This window comes from Dothidotthia symphoricarpi (assembly GCF_010015815.1).
Source record: "Dothidotthia symphoricarpi CBS 119687 unplaced genomic scaffold P153scaffold_15, whole genome shotgun sequence".
In the NCBI taxonomy this organism is placed as follows: Eukaryota; Fungi; Ascomycota; class Dothideomycetes; order Pleosporales; family Dothidotthiaceae; genus Dothidotthia; species Dothidotthia symphoricarpi.
In genome coordinates this window covers 419,227-440,129 of record NW_022985022.1, presented here as the reverse complement: position 1 = coordinate 440,129, position 20,903 = coordinate 419,227, and the positions used below count along the sequence as shown (strand labels likewise).

General features: G+C 50.9%; 10 protein-coding genes across 10 annotated transcripts; 3 read left to right on the top strand and 7 right to left on the bottom strand.

The window, feature by feature from the left end:
- Positions 1-127: 127 nt before the first annotated feature.
- P153DRAFT_406488 (TFIID-18kDa-domain-containing protein) lies at positions 128-836 on the bottom strand (the record flags this gene model as incomplete). Its single annotated transcript, XM_033672032.1, has 2 exons — positions 609-836; positions 128-516 (listed from the first exon to the last, which is right to left on the bottom strand). Exons 1-2 carry the CDS (start codon positions 664-666, stop codon positions 128-130), a joined length of 447 nt encoding a protein of 148 aa, XP_033521599.1. The 5' UTR covers positions 667-836.
- Positions 837-894: 58 nt separating this feature from the next.
- Positions 895-1,477, top strand: P153DRAFT_387752 (DUF1242-domain-containing protein; the record flags this gene model as incomplete). The annotated part of the gene is made up of 3 exons (XM_033670681.1): positions 895-900; positions 1,206-1,400; positions 1,457-1,477. 3 exons carry the CDS (start codon positions 895-897, stop codon positions 1,475-1,477), a joined length of 222 nt encoding a protein of 73 aa, XP_033521598.1.
- Positions 1,478-2,216: 739 nt separating this feature from the next.
- On the bottom strand, positions 2,217-4,124 carry P153DRAFT_295593 (uncharacterized protein; the record flags this gene model as incomplete). The annotated part of the gene is made up of 1 exon (XM_033664040.1): positions 2,217-4,124. One exon carries the CDS (start codon positions 4,122-4,124, stop codon positions 2,217-2,219), a length of 1,908 nt encoding a protein of 635 aa, XP_033521597.1.
- A 1,554-nt stretch (positions 4,125-5,678) lies between these two features.
- Positions 5,679-6,556, bottom strand: P153DRAFT_295390 (uncharacterized protein; the record flags this gene model as incomplete). Its single annotated transcript, XM_033664026.1, has 2 exons — positions 5,679-6,397; positions 6,448-6,556. 2 exons carry the CDS (start codon positions 6,554-6,556, stop codon positions 5,679-5,681), a joined length of 828 nt encoding a protein of 275 aa, XP_033521596.1.
- A 1,330-nt stretch (positions 6,557-7,886) lies between these two features.
- Positions 7,887-8,801, top strand: P153DRAFT_296249 (NAD(P)-binding protein; the record flags this gene model as incomplete). Its single annotated transcript, XM_033664077.1, has 1 exon — positions 7,887-8,801. The coding sequence occupies one exon, from the start codon at positions 7,887-7,889 to the stop codon at positions 8,799-8,801; it is 915 nt and encodes a 304-aa protein (XP_033521595.1).
- On the top strand, positions 8,550-10,235 carry P153DRAFT_61422 (uncharacterized protein). The gene has a single exon (XM_033673303.1). It carries the CDS (start codon positions 8,853-8,855, stop codon positions 10,038-10,040), a length of 1,188 nt encoding a protein of 395 aa, XP_033521594.1. The 5' UTR covers positions 8,550-8,852; the 3' UTR covers positions 10,041-10,235.
- Positions 10,236-11,221: 986 nt separating this feature from the next.
- Positions 11,222-11,932, bottom strand: P153DRAFT_270018 (class I glutamine amidotransferase-like protein; the record flags this gene model as incomplete). Its single annotated transcript, XM_033662896.1, has 1 exon — positions 11,222-11,932. A coding segment is annotated over one exon (711 nt), but the record flags the coding sequence as incomplete, so codon positions are not given.
- A 1,161-nt stretch (positions 11,933-13,093) lies between these two features.
- On the bottom strand, positions 13,094-14,596 carry P153DRAFT_320726 (D-glycerate 3-kinase-like protein). The gene is made up of 2 exons (XM_033665122.1): positions 13,269-14,596; positions 13,094-13,211 (listed from the first exon to the last, which is right to left on the bottom strand). The coding sequence occupies exon 1, from the start codon at positions 14,189-14,191 to the stop codon at positions 13,298-13,300; it is 894 nt and encodes a 297-aa protein (XP_033521592.1). The 5' UTR covers positions 14,192-14,596; the 3' UTR covers positions 13,094-13,211; positions 13,269-13,297.
- Positions 14,597-17,921: 3,325 nt separating this feature from the next.
- On the bottom strand, positions 17,922-18,371 carry P153DRAFT_296050 (uncharacterized protein; the record flags this gene model as incomplete). Its single annotated transcript, XM_033664065.1, has 1 exon — positions 17,922-18,371. One exon carries the CDS (start codon positions 18,369-18,371, stop codon positions 17,922-17,924), a length of 450 nt encoding a protein of 149 aa, XP_033521591.1.
- Positions 18,372-19,689: 1,318 nt separating this feature from the next.
- Positions 19,690-20,164, bottom strand: P153DRAFT_398555 (uncharacterized protein; the record flags this gene model as incomplete). The annotated part of the gene is made up of 2 exons (XM_033671656.1): positions 19,690-20,018; positions 20,116-20,164. 2 exons carry the CDS (start codon positions 20,162-20,164, stop codon positions 19,819-19,821), a joined length of 249 nt encoding a protein of 82 aa, XP_033521590.1. The 3' UTR covers positions 19,690-19,818.
- Positions 20,165-20,903: the final 739 nt, after the last annotated feature.

Genomic DNA, 20,903 nt, shown 5'->3' with positions numbered 1-20,903 from the left:
GCCTGACTGGCGATCCTTGACGAGCATACACGTAGAGCGAGTATGCCGAAAATCCCAACCCAGCTCCGAGACCAGAGCGTACGCAATCCCTCGAATCGCACACACGTCGCATCCCCCCATCCCCCCCTCAACCCTCCTTCTTCTTCCTCTTCTTCCTTGCCCCCTCCCCATCCCCCACCCCCTGTCCCACACTCTGACCCGCCTCCCCGCCCTGCTCCCCCAACCCCACCGCCTCGGCCGACACCTGCCCCTCATCCGTATTAAACGCCTTGCGCTTATTCTTGAGCTCCTTATCCGTCTCCAGCATATCCGACACGCGGCCCAATTTCCCCGTGTCGCGGCGGAGCATGAATTTGAAGTCGTCGAGTTTGATCTTGGCGCGGCGCGCGTGGTGCGCGACGGAGGCTGCTTCGTGGCAGGTTTCGATGATGTAGTCGGTTATTATTTCGTCGAGGAGGCGCTGCGTTTCTGGGAGGGGGTAGTCGTTGTCGCCGAAGGCGAGGAGGAAGGTCTCTACTGGGGGTGGGTTAGTGTGTGTGTGTTTTGTGGTTTGGGTAAGGGGGGGGGAGGTGGAGAGGAGGTCGGGTTGGGAAGGGGGGGGTGCGTACAGTCTTGCGTGGGGAATTGTTGGCCTTTTTGCCGGAGGCGCATGCGTACTTCTGTCATGATGGCGGTGGTGGTGTGTGGTTAGTTCTCTATCCGGTGTCTGGCTTTCGATTCCTGCGTGCTTTGCGAAGAGAGCCTCGCGCTCGCCCGGTCGTGTCGTTGTCGCGTGCTCGTCCACCGAGGCCAGTTCAGTTCAGTTCATCGCCAGCGTAAACTAGAACAATCGTCGCGTCTGTACCGGACAAGCACACGGGTCAAGTTGACCCAGCTAGGTAGCTAGTCGAGTAGATGACAGTGAGGATATAGTAGTAAGAGAGATGCGACGGACTTCCTAGGAGTGACGATCACTGCACGCACGCACGCACGCACGTACGCACAGACGCCCGCCTCACCTCACTCACTCACTCCCGCAATCGGCGTGAACTCGCTTTCCCCCCGACGCAGCGCATCGCATCGCAACTTGCAACGTAACAAACCTCTAAACAAGCAACCCCAACGCTTCGAACCCACCACACACACACCCCCAAACAACCCATCAAAATGGTACACCTCCCCCCCTCCTCCATCTACAAACTCACCCACTAACCCTCCCCCCCCAGACAGCCCTCTTCAACTTCCAATCCCTGCTCCTCGTCATCCTGCTCACAATCTGCACCTCCACATACGCCCACTACGTCTTCCCCGGCATCATCGACCGCAACAAGGATAACTACTTTGTCTCGCCGCTGTGGAAGGCTGCGCGTGTGGGCGAGCGACTGAGCCCGTATGTTAGTCTGGCGTGTGTGGTTATGGCTGTGAGTTGATATCTTCTATGTTGTGTTAGGAGAGTGAGGAAGCTGACTAGGGATAGGCGTTTGAGTTTATGGGATGAGGGTATTTAAAGAAGATGAATATGGTTGGGGGCATTTGATTCAGCAGGGTGTTATGGAGTTACACGGCATGTGTTATTCAACATGGGTGTCATGGTATGAATTGCGGATAAGGTGCATACACGTTGCAGCAAGAAAAGAGAAGAACGTGAGCCGCGCAAACTCGGTATTTCAAAAAACTCGTCAATTACAATATCCATCCATCATAGCATTAAAGATATATACAACAGCAAGTTCTGCGCTCGCTGCCTTTCATCGTCGTTTCAAAAGCGGTACAAAAAAGGGTGTCGTACCACTCACTCATCCTGTCTACCGTCCTATCCCATCCATCCCATCCCAACCAATTCAGTTCATACAAGAGATAATACACGGACGTAATCCAGCGCCGCCAGAACTCCCATCCGGACGCACGTGAGAGATGAGATTTCGTAGAGATTTTTGAGGAAAAAGAAGAGGAGGAAAAAAAAAACCAAGCAAACAAACTTGACATGTGCAGTGAGATAATAACAAGCTTGAGCAGAACATCCCCACCCATCCCCTTAACCCACCAACACCATGTATATCCGAGGACGAAGATGAAAATAAAAAATCAGTTTAACCACCAAGTAAAAGGAAAAGAATAAAGGAGGAAGTTTATACAAGAAGGGTTGAGAAAAAGGGAGGGGTGGGGATAGACGCGAGAAGGAGTTGAAGACCCTCAACAACAAACGGTAAGAGAACAGAGTTAACCGCTCTCACCGTCTAGTGTTTGCGACTCCCTTCGCCCTTCTCGAAACATCCATCCAATCTTTGTCGGGATCCAGTGCGCTCCTGCACACCCTCCACGTCACTCGCATCCTCAACAACTACGTCGTCGTTCATGATCAAGTCGGGCTGGCTGTGCGTGTCGTCTCCATCCTCGTCGTCATCATCGTCGTGGTCACTAACCAGGCCGGGATTAGAGTCAACCGTATTAGGGCTAAGGTCTACCGGCGAGTCCGGCATGTCGTGACTATCCTCAAAACTAACAGATGACGGGAACGAAAGCGGAAGACGAGCTTGCATATGAGCGTTGCCCTTCTTGCTGCCTAGTCGTGATAACGGTGCTTTGCTTGCAGGTGCCGCGTTGGGCGTGCTAGCCGGGAGACGCGCCAGCTGGGTTGGCCCGCTTACTATTGGCGTTGAAGCTGCAGTGTTTTCCGCGTGTTCGTCATCCGACGGCTCTATGGCGTCAAGGTCAACCTTTGAGCGTGCCGACTCAACAAGTGCTTTCAAGTCACCTGTGAAGCCGCGTTTTTCGAGCAGGGCGCTCATGTAAGGCGTCGAGGATGATTTGGTGAAGCTAGCGGGTGTGGCGGGTGTTGGTTCATCACATGGCGACTTGTTAAAATCACGATGTACATCCTTGGCTTGCGGTGGAGGGGCAGGCTGCGATGCCAGTGGATGGACAATGCCGGGGGCCGTAGGGACAGGGAAAACCACTGTCGGTGTGGCAACCGGGGAGCCTGTCGGTTCAGTTGCCGTGACCGGATTACCAGCTTCATTGATGTCAACAGGAATACCACAAGCAATGGCTGCCTGGTCGTGACTCTTGAAAACTTGACTGTGCTTGATTCGACAGTGGTTTAGGAATCCTTGCGTGTTCGAGAAGTTGCTGTGACCGCACTGAGCGCAGTAAAGTCGCACCCATTGGCCGTCCGTGGATCGCTTGTGCAGCAGAGGGTCAACCTTTGGTGCTGGTGCTGGAGTTTCACCGAGCGGCGGGATCTTCAACATTCCAGTCGAAGTTCGTGACATGCGGCCTTTACTCGCTGAACCGTAGTCTGCAAAGCTGCCGCGTGTCGTCCGGCCTTCACCAGTTCCAAAGTAACCCTGGGCTTGCTGAGTGAGTGCACGTTCGGACATGGGGTCGAACTTGATATCTGAGATCAGCCATTTGGCGTAATGGCGAGTGTAAGGACCATCTGCGACACCCCAAGGTGCTGCGTATTGAGGTTCAGTGTAGCCAGAAGGTGTTTGCAGAGACGATCCAACACCGAGGCTAAGATCCTGAGATAGCCCCTCGGTACCGGGAAATGGAATAATCGAACAACGTCTCAGCTGTTCCAGCGAAATTTGACATTTCGCCAGTTCTTGCTCGATAAGACGGAGTTCGTTGTGCTTTAGTAAAACCTCGTAGTTGATTTGCGCCTCGATCGCTTGTTGCACGCTGGTCAAGTTTGATTCCACAGATGCGGTTGGTGTGTTGACAGACTCGATTTTGATAACTGGTCTCTGAGACTTTGGTACTCTGCTCTTGCATACACCTTCTTTCTTGGTAGGTTGCGCCTTTGCGCGCGACTCCAATACTTCTGCAGAGGCAACCTTGGCAACGTCTTGCGGCTCAACAGAGTTCGCAGACTCAGAAACCACTCCATTCACAGAGTTCGCGGCTCCGTTCGCAGCCACTACTGGCCTCATCTCTCCTTGCGCACTCTTCCACTTCTTCACAACCTGCGCATGCTGCGACACTGCTGGTTCGGGACTGTCGACCCGCTTCCGCTTTATTTTGCTCAAATAGTTTGGCATTTCGCAGATGGGCATCGGTTTTGGCTTGTGCAGCGCAGCTTTTTCCATGATCTTGTCGCCAGGCGACTCCGTACTCCATGAGAGACGGAACATAGATTGCATGGTGAGAGAAGTGGAAAGTTAGAACAGGCAGCGCTCATCGGTCGTGGCGAAAGCCTGGTGCATCAAAGTCTAGGAGCTTGCTGCCGCAGAATGACGTTGACACAAACAGTCAGTGCGCAAAGTCGAAGATGATGCGATAAAATGGGCAGATTATTAGGAGATGAAGTGTGTATATAACAGCTCGAAGGAGTGCGAGAAGGAAAACAGGCAGCTATTAGGTAGCGTCGTGACGTGACCAAGAGGCTGCAATGTGTCGCGATGTCGGACAGCAGATAAGGAAGAACAGGCGCCACCAGTGCGAAAAAACTGGCGAATAAATCGTGGTTTCGAGGGAGACTTGTGTGCTACCACTGTGCAGCACTACAAAAGCCGTCCGCAAGCGTTGTTGTGGTGGTGGAGGGGGGAGGGGCGCGAATGTTGTTGTGGTGATGAAAGCGAAGAGCGCCGAAGGTGGGCATCTCTGACTTCCTGAAGTTCCACGGCTATGGAAGCGGCTAGTCCTCACTCAGCGCCGACGGCTGCACGGGGCAGCCACGACAAGGATGTGCCTTCCCCTGATTCGATCGTCTTGTAAAGGATTCGAGGTCAAATCACTCTTCCCGATGCATGGAGTGTGCTGGAATACCGTCAAAGTGACAGATCGTCGGCGCGACTCACACGCAGCGACGGTGCATGCATGCTCTCCCATAGTTGAACGTAAACAGGAGCCAACGCTCGCAATGCACGCCTTTGCGCTCGATCGCTTCGCAAAAAGAAGGTTTCCGAGCGTTTGGCCGCGGCGAATCTCTACATCATAAAAATGGTCCCCTTAGCCGGGGTGCATCACCAAGCCTACCAACAAACGTTGGACAACAAGGCGCGCTGCATTGTCTCAGCGCCGCTGTCACGTCAGATATTGACTCACACCAAGACCCCGCCGCAAGACACCTCACAGCAAGTTGACACCCTCTCGTGTCCACTCTTTCAAAACGCTGTAATTACGGCGGGGAGGCGAGGGCCGCGTCGTCGATTCCTTGTGGAACGTGGGACATGCGCAAGTTTGTGGAGCCAAGCGGCATTGATCCGCATCGCATCGACTTGCACGCAGCCACACGCCACGCGGGCTGAAACACCACTACACAGGACCTCAACACCATGACGAGAGATTCGCAGCCATCAGGTGACCTGGATAGAGTTGAGGCAATGCACACTTGCGCGCGTCTTTTTGAAACCGTTGTGAATCGTATTCTACAGGAATAATGAAGCTGGAGGCGAGTACATTGTCACAAGGAAGTGTAGGTGTAGAGGTGTGCGTTGTCCGAGTAGACTAGTCCGCGGCGTCGGACTCTGATCCGGTTCTACCCAGACCCAAGCTTAAAAGTCCCTCCGAGACACCGGTATGGCTCTGTGCATTGATTGGTGATTTGCGAAATTATTACCCTTTGCCCAGATATATACAGCGCCCAACAACCGCCACGAAGTTGGCAGTAATAAAGATCGGCAGCTTCAGATATGTTCTGCCCAAGCGTTATAATCCTCATGCAAGGCTGTCCTTTCATTGTACGTCTCCATTGATCAAGTCGCACTGCTGTCAGCATCGTGTGGTATCGTGCTGGACGGCGCTGAATGCGATGAAGCAGGGGTAGTAGCCTCCCTCCCCTGTGCTTGCACCGTGAGGTTCTTGAACGGGCATGAGCCAGAATCTCCAATCTCACTCTCGCCTTCATCTCCATCATGCAATATCTTTTTGCCATGTAGATAACCCTCTGGTTCAATCTCAGGCGCAACACGCTCCTCTGCAAACTCATCCCCATCTCGAACATACCACTTCGCGAAAAGATCGTTCTGGATCCAGATGACCTTGGACAGCGCCCTGACAAGCGCAATCTTTCGATCCATCTTCAGGCGAGGATGTGAGAGGATGGCCTCTGTAAGCACGTCTTGGATAAATGACAGCGTCACGCCTATATGCACGTATTCGACGTGTAGAGGATGAGCCCGTCCTTGGCCGACGTGCATCATACCGACTTTATCAAGGTACTCCCAGAACTCCATCTTGCTTGGATCGCTGCACAGCTTGGTGAGGTAGCCTCGAAGGAACAACTTCCGGTGCAGAATCTGAGGCGAATTCTCGTTGAGGTTTGGATCAACCGGGCCTTCGTACGACGTTGACCGTGTTTCGAACGCGCGTGCTGTGATGTCGTATTGTAGGAGCTTCTTGTAGACGATGTTGACGATCGCGGGAATCAGCATCTTTATGTATTTTGCTCCGGTAATGAGCGCTTCGATGTCACCTAGCGACGTCAGCAGGTGCGATCAGATCAGGAAGGATATAGAAGCGTACGAGAGCTGAAGTCGAGGAATGAGTGGAGATATTCTATCCTGGTTTCGAGATTGGTGTAGAGCTCTCGACGGTCGAAATGCTGCATATGGCGGCGGGGAAGCGTAGCCATCTTGAATGTAGTTGCAGTATCAATGTGCTACTTTTTGGGAGATCAAGTCGGTATTGAAGCTCGGTGCGATGGTACGTGTTTGTCAAAATGTGGTTACTGGGTATGATGGTCAGTGTAAGTTGTTCGTTCCTTCGAAGCGGGGTTTCTTATAGAGATCATCGTTGATAGCTGATGAGGCTTCCTGGGTGAGTAAGATGCTCCTACTTTGGGTGGTGTGGTTCGTCGTAAGACGACATGGCGTGACACCTTCGATCGAACCACCCAAACAACAGCCTGCCAAGTCGCACACAATTTCCTTCGAGAACGCAACGTTACACACATCGCTTTTAGACCATGAAGGCTACATGACTTGTGTAGTTTTGCCGGCGATGTTCGGTTAGAGAAGGCTCGCGCTTGGTGTTGTACTCTACCAGAGTAACCAAAATGTGCATCTCTTCAGCTTGCCGTATGCATAAACAACAAGCAACATATTGTTCATTGACCTTGACGAGAAATTCTCTTTAGAAGTTACCATGTCAAACCAAGTCTGTATTCACCCATGCTTCGATGTTCATGGGAGGCTCTCTCCTGTGTCTGACGAACATAATGAGCACCATGAGTACATGATCGCCTGGTTGGAGTCCAGACATGTAGACCCAAAATCAGACTCTACCTATATTTCCTCGAACTTCGAATATTAGTGACCTATGAGTAAGAGATGATAATATAGTAAGTTCGAAGGCCTTTCTGCTGCCAGTATTTCGGTGTACATGTTCTAGAAAGGTGCTATGGTCGGGACTAATATATGTGAGGAAATGTATATTAGCGAGTATGGATGCTTGAGGAAGTTTTCGCCTATCAAGTTCATGCTTTACTCGCTTCTTCCAAGATGATGACCATGCGAGGTGCGTGGAGCTGATGTCCCTCAGCCTTACAGCTATCGACCATCCTCGCGATGAATGTAATTGGACAGCTACACGAGTAATCGCTCGCACGTCTCGAAAAGAACCCCATTCGCGAACAAGGTGGGGTATTGCTGTGTGAAGAGCTCGAGAGTAAGCGCGCCCGCGGTTTCGTCGACAACTCGGTATCGCTAAGTGCTGACGATTTCTTGTCAAAGGACAGTTAGCTTGCATTTGATTTATGTCATGGTATCGTGATGACGTTTTCTGATGGGCTCGTTAGGAGAGCTGGATGTGAGAGTTTGAACCAATCACAAGCAGCCACTACTTATCAACAATCGATTCGACAGAACTCCATGCTAACCGGTAACATCGCCAGTCCGATCTTCCACCACCCCAGAGTTCATTAGATCCCCTCACACCGAAGACTGCTGCATTCGACAGACAACATGGCCATCAACAATGTCGCCTTGATAGGCGGAACCGGGACTCTAGGTGCTCCGATGCTCAAAGCGCTGAAAAAATCTGAATTCGACCTTTGGATCTTGAACAGACACAGCTCTAAGTCAGTTTATCCTGGTACAAGAGTCATCACTGTCCCGGATGATCTGGACGTCGATGCAGTGGCGCAAGCCCTTCGAGACAACCAAATTGACGCTCTGATCATCACAATCGCGGGAAGCCACGTCGAGTCACAGAAGAAACTCATCGATGCTGCGTTCAAAGGCGGCGTCAAGAGGGTGATGCCAGCCGAGTTCGGTAGCTGCGATTCTGCGGATGAGAAGACAAATGAAATTCTGCCCCTCATGAAGGGCAAGAAGGTCGTGCGAGACTATCTGCTTTCGATGCAAGACAAGGAGCGCGATGGTGGTGCGGGCAAGTTGACATGGACGAGCTTGGTCACTGGACACTTCTTCGATTATGGTCTCACCTGTGGTTTGTTGAAGTTCGATGTCAAAGGCCGGAAAGCCTACCTTCTGGACGGCGGCGACATCAAGTTTTCCGGATCGAACTTGGAATTCATCGGCAACGCAGTCATCAAGATTCTAGAGAAGCTAGAAGAAACCGAGAACAAGCTTTTGTATGTTCATAGCCACTACGTCACGCAACTCGAAGTCCTTGCTGCGCTGGAGAAGGCCACAGGCGATAAGTTCGAAAGGATCGACGAGAACAGTGAGGAAGAGCTGAACAAGGTCAGGCCCAAGATGTTGGGAGGTGATGGGGAGGCAACAGAAGAAGTCGTTGCGATCTGGGGAGTCGTTGCAGCTGACTGGAGTAAGAGGGAGGGCTTTGCGAATACGTTGTTGGGGCTGAAGCAGGACGACCTTCAAGAGACTGTCAAGGAAGTTTTGGCTTCTCTATAGTTACTTCTAGTGATTCCAGCGTGTTCAGACACACGACATCACGTTCTGTCGATGGGTGCTGCATGTCTTCAGGTGTTTGGTCAGATGAGCAACATCACGATGTATCGTGGAGCATCTCAGCTAGCCATACTCACATTAGCTACGCATGTTCTATTGTCTTTTGTTGTCACAATAGTAAGCTCAGACCTATCACTAGCAATTGAATCGCCCAGGTATGTATATCTACAAAAGAAAAGTAAGACATATGGTTCCCAACTCCACCTTTCCAGCCACATCATGATTCCTACATCTTCCCCTTCCAGGAGTTTCCTATATTCAACTATACATCGGCGCCGAGTTAATAGCTTGGTCACAAAAGTAAAGAGTAAGAAGCCTTCTAATCTTGGTCCTTTGCTGCAAGATATTCGAACCAAACTCGGCAGCAATTGGACGTTCTATCAGGAGTGCCTGGATAGTATCGTGGGAGCTGCCGCTCGCGAACAAGACACTATTGCTTGGTTAGAGCAGATGCAGCAGGTTGTAGAAGGAAGAGAAGATCTGGTGTGTAGCCATGAAGGCGTGCTCTTCTTACTCAGTGAGATGGGCATAGCGTTGCCTAGACAACAGGGCTTTGTTGGAGTAGAGGCAATCGCACAAGCAACCTCATCACAACCACAAGACGGTTATACACTGTCTTCTGCTTCGTTAGTCGACATTATGGCTCCTTCACCACTTTCCCGTGCTTTGTCGACTCCTCCGCCATCATTCACCACCGTCAAGATACGAACACAACCCCAAAATCTCCCTGAACGCATGAGAATCACACCTTTCGACTTCAACCCGCCTACGCCTCCTCCCTCCGCAACCTTTTCGCCCCGAAACACCGCCAATTTCGCTTTTCAAGGTGCGGCGCCCTTCACTGCCTGCACGCCCATCAGGCTGGCAAGCAATGTGGATCCTATCTTCTTCACCGATCCGGACTTCCAGCGAGATATACAGAAGTTCTTCGGAGTCGCAAGTCGTAGCAACGGTAAACCGCAAGTAATGCGCAAACCTGTACGCCATCAAGACGAGACTGAGCTCGTTCCGCATTACAGCGCTAACGAGGACGATCTGAATGTCTGGATGCGGCGATTCGAGGCAAGTAGCAAAGTGAAGGCGACTATCGACCAGGGCAGGGCCGTGGTACGTACCGACGGACGCGAAGAGCTTGATGGCTTACGACATGACCTGCGGAGAGACAAGACGGAGAGATATTAGGGTACAGGTGGAGGTCGTGGCTGACGCTTCCTGTATTTCTGGGTAAGGGAGGGCGGTTGTATGCGACGACAAGACGTCAGACTGGAATGGTTTTTGCGGCGTTAGGAGGGCACGATACCTATTGAACAGACAGTGGAACGGGTGCTCATACTTTGGGTTTGCATACACACGGAGTTGGTACGGCATGGACGATACCCTACTAGATAGGTTACGATTGGAATTCCTCATCACGAAGAGCCGTCACGGCGCTGGCATAGCATGAACGGCACCCTAATGAATAAGACACAAGCAACGACTCGCTCTTTGTTGTGAAAACTCGCTTGACTATCAGTCCTCTCCGACCCATAATCCCCTTCGCAGCCACATGAAATGATTTCAGAATCATCTCGATGTCATGGTATGCCCAACGCCCAAAGCTTAACATTCTGAATGGCAATTCTGGTAAAAGGTGTCGAGCTGTTGGAACCGAGCCCGTTCGCGTCGTTCCAAGGTTGAGGCCGAGAGATACCGAGGATAAAGAAGTTGCTAGGCTCTACGGATTGGAAGACCACGCTAATATAGAAAGCGGGGAGCGAGACCGCAGTGTAGATATCCGTGACCACAACCGTGAAGTTCGCCCTGATCTCCGTCGTGTCGAAGGTATTCGGCGGGTAGTAAATATTCTAGAGAGGTATGTTGTATGTCAGGTGAGTGGTGAAGTCGAGGTGTTGTGTTATTGCAAGGGGAAGAGAGCAATTAAGCGAGTCGTTGGTCCTGACAGTCGTTAGAATTAGAAGTGAACGAGTGGGGTTGAGTAAGGGTGAACGCTGAACGTTACATGCGAGTGATTGTTGTGTGATCCTTTCCGACTAAGGTATGAGTGGTTAAGTTCTAATGTTACCAATAATTGGGAATTCCCTCAGAATCTATCATCTCAGCTGAGGCAACTAGCTTTGTTGAGTATAATTTGCTCGCATGATCTCCTCACATCACGGTATGGTGTAAGATTCGTGTAGAGTCGACCGGTCTCACCACTAGTATTTCCGATTTCGACATCCGGACTAGATTTAGGGTCATCAAGCTCATCACACGCAGAACATCTTAAAGTAGTAACTGGACAAATTCACATCCAAGTGAAGGGCTGGGTAACCTCTCACTGTGATTGGAGACTGATTTTACAACAATCATCAAGACGCCTCGGTTCCAGCAACATTCCACCTCTTAGCAAATGGGTCATGGTCTGGATCTGTCCAACGAACGTACTCCGCACTATCAGCCAATTCCTGCGCAATCTTCTCCCCATAGTGTATCGACACAAAAGCATACGTAGCGTCGATGCCCGCACTAATCCCTGATCCAGTGACAATGTCGCCGTCAACCACCCAGCGAGCAGCACCCACCCAGTTTACCTTCGGTCCAGTTCCGGTCGCCCATGTCCATGCACGCTTGTTTGTGGTAGCGCGACGGCCGTCAAGTATGCCCGCTCGCGCTAAGATAGTCGCCCCAGTGCAAACAGAGAGGACAGCTTTGAGCGTGGGATACATCCTCTTGACGAATTCAATCTCAGCGCTCATACTCCCGCGTGTGCCGACTCCGCCAGGCACAATGAGAACATCGATAGCATCGGGGCTTTCCTCTCCCTTTTTGACCGACTCTTGGATTTTGAGCTGCTCTTCAAACGTCCGGTCTACGATCATACTTTGGGTAAAATCTGTCTCCGGGTGAGATCCCATCATATTGCCAGCCCGCTGATGAGAAGTAGCCACCGCTTCGGATGAGCTCGCAAGCATAGTCAGCTTCGTGGGGAAGTGGTAGAGCATAAAGAGCGAGTTGAAGACATCTAGCGGACCGAAGACATCGAGGGCTTGAAATCCTGGGAAGAGCAGGACACCATAGTGTACCGGTCTTGTGGTGTCAAACAATGTCGAAGTGGATGTAGGAGTTTGTGGAGTTGATTCTGACGTAGAAGACATGATTTTGTTCGTGGAAGTCGTGTGCTGTAACACAAAGGGGACTCAGGAACTCCGATGGCGGGGTAGCTTCATAGATGTAGGTACATTTGCGGCTGATATCAGCGCTACCGGGCACCTAAGCTGAGTAAGAAAAGAACTCATAATTGGCAAGTTCAGGTTTCAGCTCTCAGCCAGATGGAGGCTGAGCAAAGTCGTTGCGATTGGCCTCGGAATGAAGCTTCCGCGGCGTTCTAATTTGACCGCGACTGGCGGGTCTGCGTTCCAGAGTCAGGAGTTCGAGAGCCAAGTCCACGATAAAACATATTTGCTTGTTGCTTCCAGAGAAATTGGTTAACTTGGAGGAGTTTCAAGTAGACCCTCTGATTAGTCTACTCCCGAATCAGCTCCACCAACAGTCTCTGCTAAGCTAGCGATGTTAACGTAAGCAGGACACTAAAAAGGCGACTACAAGCTTGAACTGCTCACCTATAACCTACTAAGTTCTTGAGTTAAGTACGTAAATATGTGCTAGCTACCTTGGAAGACTGCTTTGTTGTTCTGCTAGGTCAATCATCGTCACAGAAACCGCAATCAGACGTGTTTCACGACTGACGAGATGTAACCATAGGAAAGGCGACATAGAACATTCGATGTACCAAACCCTAGCCAGAAAGACAATAAGTATAAACTAAAAAAGGAGGATATTGGTGTTATTTTTGAGTTGAAAGATACTCGGATGTTGTCTGATTTGGAACGGAGGAGGACATGACGCGAAAGCCGATCTCGCTGCATCTAACACTGTGCAGTTGATAGGACAAACACAAGGAATGAAACTTTGACGTTAGTACTGCGTAAATGAGTTGGGTATCACAACGCACTGCTGGACATATTGGACAAAATTTAGTCCAGATTTTCCCCTTCTCGTCCATCCAATCCTTAGGGTGTCTTCGTCACAGAAACCCGCGACACGGTTCCGATCGAGAGCCAGACTTGTCCTAATCAAACGCGTCAACAACTTGCGCCTCTTCTAAATTTGTAAATCGCTGAAGAAGTGGAAGATGTACATAATAAACCGGTCTAATATGAGGAAGATTTACACTGACAGCATGAGAGCGTCTGAGTCGGGTGGATTTCTTTATTAGACAAGTATCTTCTCATAATTATTGAGGTTGATTATGGGTCTTGTCTCTTCGATAGATCACAAAAATATTCAAACCTACTCGTCGCTCATGCTTAGATTCTGAAGTCGAGGACACCAGCAGTTAGCGACGTAAAGCGGCAAAACCTGAGTACTCACTCAGCTATGCCTCCTTAAGGCTGAACCACTCAAAGCTCCTCCAGTCTGTCGACGCCCCTATCCCTATTCAACACTACTCTCACCATCCTGCCCTGATCTTCGAAGAACCCCTCCCGCAGCTTATCCAGATACACCTCATAGCTTGGCATATATCCATCCACAAACGCCCTAACCTGCTCATCGGACATCCCCGACCCCTTCACCTCAATCATCTTATGCTCCTGCTGCAACCGCCATGTATACACATTCCGCAAATCCTCCGTATCGATATGCACGAAGAAGTCAAAGTGCCGAGGTCCCATAAACGCATCGCAATACCTCCTGAGATTTTCGTTGACTTCAAGAAGATGCGAAAGCCGATGGTTCGCTGGAGTATTGACGACGAGTTTCCCAGACAGAGCAAGGGAGTGTTTTTCCTCGATGGACGAGTCGGGCAGGGGACGGAAGCCGATACACCAGCCTTCAAAGACTACAACGTCGGGCTTCGATGATAGCACTGGCCAGTCTGTGTCTGGTGCTCTATCACCTTCTCCGTTGTATTGGCTTTTGTCGAAACTGGGGATCTTTAGGTCACGGTCTCCTGTATACTCCCTAAGTTCTCCGAAGAACCGCCCTGCGAGCTGTTCGTCATGCGTCCCTGGTTGGCCACGAGTGCGGTACAGCTTGTTCTCCGGGTCTTTTTCTCGTTGTGCAACCAGATCGTCATGAGTTTTGTACAAATCGTCCAAGGAGATGGTTATCGTGTTGAAATTTTGCTCTTCTGAGAGAATCTGAACAATTCTCGATGCCCATGTGGATTTTCCGGAGCCTTGGAGACCGGTAATGCCTATGAAGACCGGTCTGGAAGAACTTTGACGTTGGATTCGGATCTTTGGAAGGAGTTTGTCAAGCACACGACGGATGTTCGAGTCGAGTGTAGCCATTGTGAATTGTTGCTCGAAGGGGTAGGTCAAACGTTGCTGCACACCTCTCTTGTGACCGATGATGGCTTGTGATGAATTGTCACCTTCTAAGGAGGCAACGTGACAGTTCTCGGGATGCTATTCGCGCGGAGAGAGCCCGACTGTGCTTGCACATTGAGAGTACGTCCGAACATGAGTTCGACTCGCCTTCGGTCCGAGCTTCCCCGCACCACTCTGGTCTGAGCCCCACCCTCAATGAACGTCGTGGAGTTTTACAGCATAGTTACTGACGAAGGCGAAGGTGGATAAGACAAGAAGCGATTCAAGAAAGAACAGAGTCTACATCTGATACCAGACCTTCACATCCTGCATTTGATGCACTAACAGCATGCTTTAGTCTGATGAACTCTGACTGTGTGCGTCAAAAGATCAAAGGATAGTCCATCATAACTATCATCAACGAGTGTTATACAGCCACTCGGTAAGGCCCTGAAAACATGGCTGTGTACGAGTGTACCTAAAGTCATGTCATCTGAGCAGATGCAAAGATAAGACCACATTTATCCACAATTGATCTGATTCATGAACATCGTGAGATTGTTTTAATCTGAATCGGCGTCATTGGATGGTGCGCCTTAATGTCGTCACATAGAAATCGATGATGCTTTGCCAACTAGTCTTCTTCTTGCACTGGCGGAAGAACATTGCGTAGCTAGTGGTGCGCGCCGGGGTTATGTAAACCCGTCCACGATGTTATCAGCCACACGATGCGACATGTTCTAGTGTTCATCGGCGCCTCGGTCCAGCGAATGGTGAGCACCCGATCTCACACAGACAGATGCATCTCGAACCCCAAATCTTGATCTTGCGGGACGAGATCGAACCGCGGCTAATGGTATAACCTGGGTTACTTTCTATCAAACTCTATTTGGTAGCAATAGTTAAAAGTACACCCGGTAGATAGGTTTCGTTATCCAATGTTGAAGCGGATCACAATCTCTATTGCTCTTTGCCAACCCTTTGAGGACTTTTGTTGAGATAAGCCTCACGATGTGAAGAACTTGAATCGATGTAATGATCCGCCAGCCGTGCCGTATTTTTAGTCGCAGCTCGTGTTTGAAGAACATGTCTCTGACGGCTGGCCATGTCGAATCTAGATGAAGGCCGATGTGCGAGGGCAACACACCCCCATGGTTTCTACAATTCGATGGCATTAGTACCCGTGCCGCAGTACTGCTGGTGCTACCGCGCTGCGCTAACCAGCCGCAATGAGAAGTATTGGCGTCAGCATAGACATGCACGCGCACAATGATTTGAGAAAACAATTCTAGAATGGTGGCTGCGGACGGTCAGAGACTTGGATTCGCAGGCTAAGTTGTCCATAATGTATACGTAGTTGAAGTTGCGCGGGATAACGCCCACAAGTATGTGTAATAACATACGGTACCTGGCGCCTCCGATTAGCGAGGTCGTCTTCAGGGTCTTCTGGAGATTCGATCTGCGGTCAAATCCGCAAGGCAAGTAACATAGGTTAGCCCGGTCGGCGATGCCCAGATGCTAACATTGTTGTGGTCACCGGAAGGTAGCTGGAACGAAGAGAACACTTCAGCATTGCCTGACTTGACAACCCTACCATGTGTACCTCACAGATCTTCTAGCTCCGTATACGACACGTAAGTCCCTCACTCCTCTGTGTTGTCTTCGAGTAGGTAACAAGCATTATGGTGGAAGCAAGCTTCCTTTGTTTTCCCTCACCGTTTTTCTGTAAATTTCTGAACCCCTTGGAACGTCCAAGAGCCTCAACAAAGAGCCTCACAACGCCATCCTTGTTCTGGACTCTAGGAATGCATCCGTCGGGGAACTGCGCGACTCTCCGATGCGCCTCAGGATGAGAGAAAAATTGCTGTCGAGCACAATGTGCGCTGATGCGTTGTCCGCACTTGTTTTTAGTCCGACTCTTCGATTTGTTATCAGATTGTAAAAATTGTAAAAGCGGACCGTGAGCGGAAAAAGGAAATCCTTCACTTTCCGACCTGACTCGGGAGTGCCTGCCGAGCCGATTATTTCTTGCGTGAGAACGTAAGTTGGTCACACCAATGTGGTCAGAGGCTGGCGACGAGTTTTTCTTCTGTCGCACGAACGATCACTGGACAATGCTGAAACATGATCCGATGACATAACGTCTCGGGGCTTTCAGGATATGCTCGGCATTGTCGGGACCAAAGGATGCCGGAGATTCACGCACTTCCGGTCATCTTACTAACGGGTGGAGACGAGGGGACTGTGCTTTGTGTGCTGGCAGTTGAGCATAGGCAACGAGCAAAGAAGAAAGTTTGCGAAGAAACCATGCGTCCGTCGCAATTCACGATATGCGCCACCATGACATGATACGCAAAATCTTGAAGGGTCTGGCGGATGGTGCTCACGTTGCGCCATAACGACTATCGTGCCGATCCCATATCGCAACGAACCCCTCTTCCAAGCCGCATGACGAGTGAGTAGGCTGCGAGCGCGTGGGATGATAGCTTTTCGCTTGTCCGTGTTGAGAGGGGTGGTCCATGCGGAAAACCATGTCGAGTTGTTCGGGCCGCACAGAAAGTGCGGAGAAGGTGGAGCCAGCCGTCCAGTCGTGTCGGGCGAGCGACCGGTGTGCAGATACGACGTCCAATTGATCGCGCTGGAAGCCTGCATGCGAAATGTTGCCCGCCCAGGGCTAGGGTCTGGGGGCGGCGGCTGGTGCCAGCCTGCTGGTGTTGAGACGCGTAACGACGTTGGATGCAAGGGATAGGATGTCTGCCTGCCTACAAGCTATCGTACGGTCTTCCTTTACCCTTGTCTTGTTGACAAGCGTGGCTCGCCGACTGAATCTTCGAGTAAATTTCTTCCTAGCATACAGAAGCGGTCCGATGCCGAGAGTCAGTCGTATCCAGATCTTGTGACATGCATGACCGTTTGAGACGCTACAAAGGAGGGCTTGGGCCTGGCCTGGTCTTGTTGCGGCAGTCCGTGGAAGTACTATGTATTATCGTAGGACAAGCACCGCTTGGACTCAAGTGAGTGACCCTTGGCGGGATGTGCAATGCCAGTGAGACATTGTCGCAGTTGATGAAATTTTTGTAATAGGCTATTATTGAAATGTCACGAAGTGAAGGTAAGATGGTGTGATGATTATTCGATTTTCGCCATGGTCTTTACCAATGGTCATTCCCTCTGTTCGTGATGCCCAGGCACCGACTTCCTAAGTACATACTAAAGCGGAGACTAGACGCATCGATGATGTCGTCTGTAAAAGTGAGGGGGATATCCAACCCCGAATCCAACCGCCCTTGAATCCTCCAGGCTCCAATGCAGATTCAAATCGACTCCTGGCTTCAAATGCTCTTGATAACGTACATATATGAGCGACCACCTAAAACAATGCTTGGGGGTTGTTCCAAAACGAAACAACGAGAGGGATATAAGTACTTTTGATTGTACACCGCCGAGCATCCACAGCCTTGAACATAAGAAATAGTATAATACCGAAACGTAGATGCGGGGAACGAGATGCACTCAACAAACGCCGTGAGCCAATGCCAGGTCTCAGTCGTTAGAAGCGCCAAGATGAATGCGAATATGACAGTAGCGTGCTCCATAATGCCTGCCGAAAGGGTCGTAGCCGTTCGGTCTTGTGTGATGTTCGTAATGCCGGACTCCTCGAAATGATGGCACAAATACAGGAAATAAGAAACAGAAGAGCGTGATCAGTAGCTTAGTACTGTGTTTGTCGCCTCTTCATGTCTCGTGTTTGGTCGAATGCACGTGAGTAGCTGTTGAGTTGAGTGGCAGCTTGTGCTGTGATGCCTGACGAAGTTTGAGAACCATTTGATGCGAGTGACGACCGTGAGGATGATGGGGTCAGACTGCGCTGCGATTGCCTGGTTGTCGTCGATGGTGCGAAGTATGAGCCGTTCGTTGTTGGGTAGTAGTGGTATGGACTGGAAGGCGCTTTGTATGCTGAGAAGTTGACGGCTGGCGGAAGGTAGAACCCGTTGTTTGACGAAGACGTTGAGGAAGCAGACGATGACAGCTGTGACGATGCTCGTGACTCTGTGTTGCCAGCCTTTTCCAGATCCGCCAAGCGGCACGATTGTGAGCAGTAGGTACCACCCTCCGCAATCTGACGATCGCAGGACAGGCAGAAGTCGAGAGACCAGCCCATGTCGGAAGCCATTGAGAGGTGCGAGGATTGGTGTGGTGGGGAAGGGGTGGTGGTGGTTGGTAGACGCCGGTGAGCAGTGGACGGCTGAGTGATACGGACGTTGGTGTTGTGTTGGAAGAGGGACAAGGGAGAGAGTTATAGTTGAGAGGAAATAGCTCTCAAATAAGAGTCATGAGATAATTGTGAGTCTTAAGCGGAAGGGCCAGCAGATGGTAGTTATTGTGGAGACGGGAGCAGGCGATGGGGACCTAACAGTAGAGACCGACGCTCAGGCACGCCCCCACGCACTTTGCATCGACAAGGATACCTGATTTTTTCCTCGAGCCGCCGTACCCTTTTTTTATGCACCCCTCTCGTACGCAAATCGCACTAACCCAATGCCTGCGCCATCAGCGTCGTTCCGACGAACAGGTGCAGCGCAAGCCACCTGTAATTCGCTCAGGCAGAGATATGCCAGCCTAGGTGCAGCTTCACGGCGACGAGACGATTCGCTCAACGAAGGAGATGTTCGCTCACTTGCAGCTTCCAGAGCTGGCTCTAGCGCCGCCTCCAACATTCTACAGTGTGGTTGATCGTTGCAACGATGGGCAGTTTATCAAAGCAGCTTCTATCTTGTGACGGCATGGTTCTGTGTGTGTGCTACGCAATCAACCTCCCTGGATGACGAGGCTATCATGTCTAGTCATCTGATCTGCCCTGCGCCGGACGGATAATGTAGGTGAGGGTGCAAGCACTGCCTATTCGAGAATGGCATAAAACTAAACAGGAGAGCAGGAGATATCGGTTTCAGCGGTCATGGGGCAGATGTCCTCATGCCCACACACTCGTTGATGATACTGTGTTGCTCCGCAGCTCCCGGTGCTGTTATTCCCGCGACATGTTCGCTCTCTACTGCAACTGCCCGTCAACTAACTATGTTTCGTCAAACGCATCCGATATGACCGAACACTAGGCCTGGTGCTCGCCATCTTCGGTAATATGGCGAGCAGATGTCATGATGTATGGACGCAGGGGCAGATCCGTATTATAGTTTGGCCCTGCAGCTGAGTCGAGCGTGATAATCTCTCTTCCACCACCCACACGATCTCTCATAAGCAGCAGGTTTTGTGCGTGGGATGCTTTGGAACACATCCAGCCTGGAGAGATCACAAGCTCGGAGTGCAAGCATATCTCGTAGCGTTCAGGCCATGGTTCATGGTGGCCCAAAACAGAATAGCCACGGATTGCGACTATCGAAGACGTTATCTGTCGCGATTCCCGCCGCGCACTCGGAGCGTCAACTCAACCATTGTTAAGGAGTTTTTGCACATGTACAACCTGGGTTGCGCCACCTCCCAGTTAACGATCTGCATTATGCCTCCCGGACTTGACTACCGTCCTGGAGGGATCTGGGAACCATTCCTCAACAATTTGCAGCTATCTCCGAAGGACCACCCAACTCGGATCTTCAGCTGCGATAGATTGCGATACACCAAGTGTCAGGGAAGTCCTCCGTCGCTGCGAGGAGGACTTCTCGCTTCGCTTCACCTTCAGTGCAGCCGTGTTGTCCCCGATACGGGAGACTTGGACCTTCTTCGGGAAGTCCGAGGGCAAGTAAAATGGTGATCGGTGGCCAGAACGCCTGTTTGGTGAGCATGCCGTTCATGGCTTGCGCAGGTTAGCAAGCAGGCGTTGATGTTCAGCTCAGCAAGCGAGATCACGATCATGCATGCGTCCTCCTACCAGAGCAGTCTGTCAAGTGCACCCTGCAGGCTGGACAAGAACGCCATTTGGTGACTTGCAGACGGCGGCATATTGCTCATTCGTCCGTTGCCCAGACGCGCATGTGGAAGACCCCCACCTTGCTTTTCAAGCTCAAGGCCAGGAGGCTTCGTGATGGGCAGGCTGCAGGAACAGGACGTGAAATATACCTCATCTCTGTTGTTTATCCTTCGCGGTTAACGCTGCAAACTCTTCGTGCCGCATCTCACTCAGGTCGGTTGCTTGGACCGAGAGATATAAACAGCATGACGGGCCCGTGAGGATTACAGGCCTGGATTCCCCACGATCATTACGGACGCTAGCCCTTTGCAACATGCTGCGCAACAAGGCAGAGAGAGGACCATGCGTTGCAAACATGACAATCCCCTTGAAACTGCTGATGCCTTGATTGGCCTCCCTGCTGCGACCAGATTCCAATAGTGCTTGCTTATCCTGCATGTGCATGATCTCGCACACTCGAGCATACTCCTAAAACAATACTGTACAAAGGCGTACAGACGCTATGAGCAGTCCCAAGCACAGCTTAAAGCTTGGATACAGCACAAGCTCCTTACTAGGTACGATATTGACAAGCCTCACCCAAGCTGTCAATGTCGCGTAACCTTCTGCAATCAATTCTTGAACCTTCCAGCACGGCCCCAATGCGCACTTCATCAGGAATTCAATACACCCCCCCCCCCGGTTCGGGTGCCTAGTTTGGTGGAGGACCAATAGATAAGTGTGTACAAAGCCTCAAAAAGCCACTTTCAAGGGTCAAAAACCGCTATACAG